The sequence below is a fragment of the Chinchilla lanigera genome, unplaced genomic scaffold (assembly GCF_000276665.1).
Source record: "Chinchilla lanigera isolate Chin_1 unplaced genomic scaffold, ChiLan1.0 scaffold00028, whole genome shotgun sequence".
Classification (NCBI taxonomy): Eukaryota; Metazoa; Chordata; class Mammalia; order Rodentia; family Chinchillidae; genus Chinchilla; species Chinchilla lanigera.
The window spans coordinates 5,809,287-5,812,405 of NW_004955429.1; the positions used below are offsets into that span (position 1 = coordinate 5,809,287).

A 3,119-nucleotide genomic window follows, 5' to 3' on the forward strand; every position below is an offset into this window, starting at 1 on the left:
CGCGGGGCGGCCGGGGGCGCGGGCGGCAGCAGCAGGCACGCCCCGTCGCGGTAGCAGTACTCGTGCAGCTGGTGGCTGAGGAACTCCACCTCGGCCTGCTCGTCCGCCAGCAGCTCCTCGCCGTCCTCCAGAGGGTCCCGGGAAGACTGGTCGGTGAAGAAGTCTTCCTCGTCGAAGCAGGAGGCCGGGAAGGCGTCCAGGCCGGCGGGGAAGTGCTCCAGCAGCACCGCGTCCATGCTCCCGGCCGTCGCGGGCCGGAGGGGCTGCCCGGGTTCTTTGTCAGCGCTGGGAGCGGACCCCGCGGGTGCCGCAGCCCCTCCCTCCAGGCAAGCGCGGGGCGCGGCGAGGCTGCCCGCCCCCGGCACTCCCTGGAGCGCCCGCGGCGGCTGCTCTGGGGCCGGCGTCTGGGGAGGGCTGGGACGGACTTGCAGGAGCTGAGGGCCGGCACGCGAGGATTCTTATAACTACATCCATAGGCGCGTGCCAGGGACCCGCCGCGCCAGCCAATCAGAGCGCGGGGCGCTGGCGGGGAGGGGGCCGGAGGCTGAGGCGGCGGCCCGGCCGCCCGCGCCCTTCCGGAGCTCGGGGGAAGGAGGCGGGGCTCTCCGCGCTCTGGTGCCCGCTCGTACCTGCCCCGTGGCGGTGCAGGAGGCACCTGCGCCCGGGGCGCCCGCCGCCTGGCCGTGCGCTCCGCTGCGGTCCGGTCTGGGGACCGCGTCCGCGCAGCAAGTGAGAGCCGGGGAGTGCGAGACTGGAGTCCGCAGGGCGCTCGCTGCTCCTCCGCCCGCTCCGCGCAGAAACTGCCCAGAGCCCGGGCGATCGAGCGCCCTGGAGAGGGGCGGGTCGGTACCTTTCGCCAGGCACACCCGGGCGCGCGGGCTGGGAGTCGGGTTGGGTGGGGATTCTTTCCCATCACCGGACCTTTGGGGGACTCTCGCGGAGTTTGCAGAGGAGGTGCTGCAGGCGCCTTGGAAGGCGACCTGGTCTCACTCTCGGGGTTCGGACGAGGCGCGGCGTCCTGGAGAGGCCGGGGTCCCCCGCTGCTCCGCCCGCTGCCTCCGGCCGCGCGCGCCCCGCCCTCTCGGCGCGGAGAAAGGACTGAGGGTCACGGCGGGAGGGGCGCTTCGGAGCAGCCCAGTGGGGCGCGTTTCTTTGCGAGCACATCGAGAGCCTGGGCGTTCTGAGCAATAAACTCCGCACAAAAGCAATCAGTTGAATCCTGGACTCGGAGCGGTGCGGAGGGTAAGCGTTGACGCTAAAGGGCAGAGTGATGGGCCGCCAAGACCAGCCAAGGATTGTTTTCCCCTCGACTTTTCTTTTTAAAATACAAAACTTAGGCACTCTGCCCCAAGACACACTTACCATAGACAGAGATGCAATATGAATTCCTCGTGTAAGGACAACAAAGGCACTTTCAAGGTCGGGGCAGTTTCTGGTAAAAGCCAAGCTCCAGCTTCCACCCGGGAGCGTTAAGAAGCCCAGCCAGGCGCTATTCCCGACGGAGGGCCAGGGGAGTCACCTTCCAGGGTTCCCATCCCTGTTCGGACTTTGTTCCTGTGGAGGTTCTTTGTAGGTCATTCAGACTCTCCTTGAAACCCAAGTCCGCTGAGAACAGTGCCTGAAACTGGATTTCATTGAATTCTAAGAGCAAAGATTTAAGGCAGAAGAATACAGAAGAGCTCTGTCCTACCTTGTACTGTCAGGACCCTCAGACGGTTCTCACAAGAGACTCACCGTTTTCCATCAGGTTCCTTAGCGGGTTTGTCTCTTCGTCCATGCCTTCTTCATCGCGCGGAAATTCAGATGAAAGGCATGGGAAAGTGATCAGGTTCCGCGCGATGGAGGCGGAGCTGTGTTGTTCTGAATCTAGATTCCTCTTTTTACCCCCAAAGAGATGGAAGCTTCCATGCCTATGAGGGAGGTATCAAGACTAGGGGTCTAGCCAGCTGCTTTGTGTGCCCAGTTCCCTTCCCATTTAAGAGACCCTGCCCTGCCCTCGCGTGGTTGGAATAAAACTAAATGAATCAATCTGAGGACGTACAAGAGGGACAGATGACCTGACTTGAAATCTTACCCAAAATATTGATAGCCATTTACTGAAGAGAAGACTGGGTCTGAGCCGACCACAGCCCTCTTTGAGAGGTTAAGAAGCCTTCTCGGATGGGTCTAGCTGGCTCCTGAGAAAGTATATTTGGCCCGATGTGCAGGGAGGGGCTGCTGGGAGACTAAGGAGTAAGTGTCTATGAGTAGCATGTTTAATTCAATGTGATTTTAACAGCTTCCATAAAATCATCTCACCTGTGTTTGGTGAGTTTGTGGAAAAGTTCCAGAAATTTATTTTGGATGCCCAGGTGAGTTAATGGTCAATCTGCTGCTGGTTGGAAACCTTACTGTCTCCTAAGGCTGGGCCGGGCTCACATGGAAGTTCTGAGCATCTCCTGGGGGCAGATGGACATGGGCTGGGAGGAAGAGAGAGTACTTTCCTGTGGCCCTTTCCTTTCTCTTAGAGAATTGCTGGCTGGCTGCAGCCTGGTCTTTTTGGAAAGTTAGGACAAGGTCTGCAGACACACACACATGCACACACAGAGAGAGAGGGAGGAAATAGGGAGGGAGGAAGAAGTAAGACATGATCATTCTATTCTCTTATAAAAAAAAGAAAGACCTCTGATAATAAAGGGGATTTTCTCTGGGTCACTGCATGTCACAGCAGTGTGGAGGGGCTGCCCTCCACCATGTGGAGCAACAGGTCCAATGAGGAGCAGACTGGAATGGAACCTTATTGTGCCAGACCAGAGCCTCTCAGGCTCATCACAGCCCGGAACATCTCTGGGCAGGGGATGTAGAGAACCATGTGATCAAAAGATTTCAGGTAGCTCATGTCCAGGGAGGGCTGGTCCAGGAGCTGCAAGCATCTCCATTCCCTGCTAAGCTCAAGCCGGCCCTTTGCCATTCTGTCCTCATGAGGGATGTCCCCTAACCTTATAAAGAACCCCTGCTTCAATATAAGATGACATCCTGTCTCCCAAGGTGCACAGGAAGAGCACTTGGTTCCCTACTGTCAAATCCCGGGAGACCTCAAGACTTTTCCAAGTCTGTCCACAAGGGCTCACTGATTGCTC

The 3,119-nt window shown here is 58.9% G+C and overlaps 1 protein-coding gene across 1 annotated transcript in view; it reads right to left on the bottom strand.

Annotated features, from left to right (window-relative positions):
- Positions 1–236, bottom strand: part of Ptf1a (pancreas specific transcription factor, 1a) — a 1,719-nt gene extending 1,483 nt beyond the window's left edge. The window contains exon 1 of the mRNA XM_005387232.1: positions 9–236. Coding sequence (XP_005387289.1) covers positions 9–236 — 228 coding nt within the window. The remainder of the gene's footprint in view (positions 1–8) is intronic.
- Between the last annotated feature and the right edge of the window lie 2,883 nt (positions 237–3,119).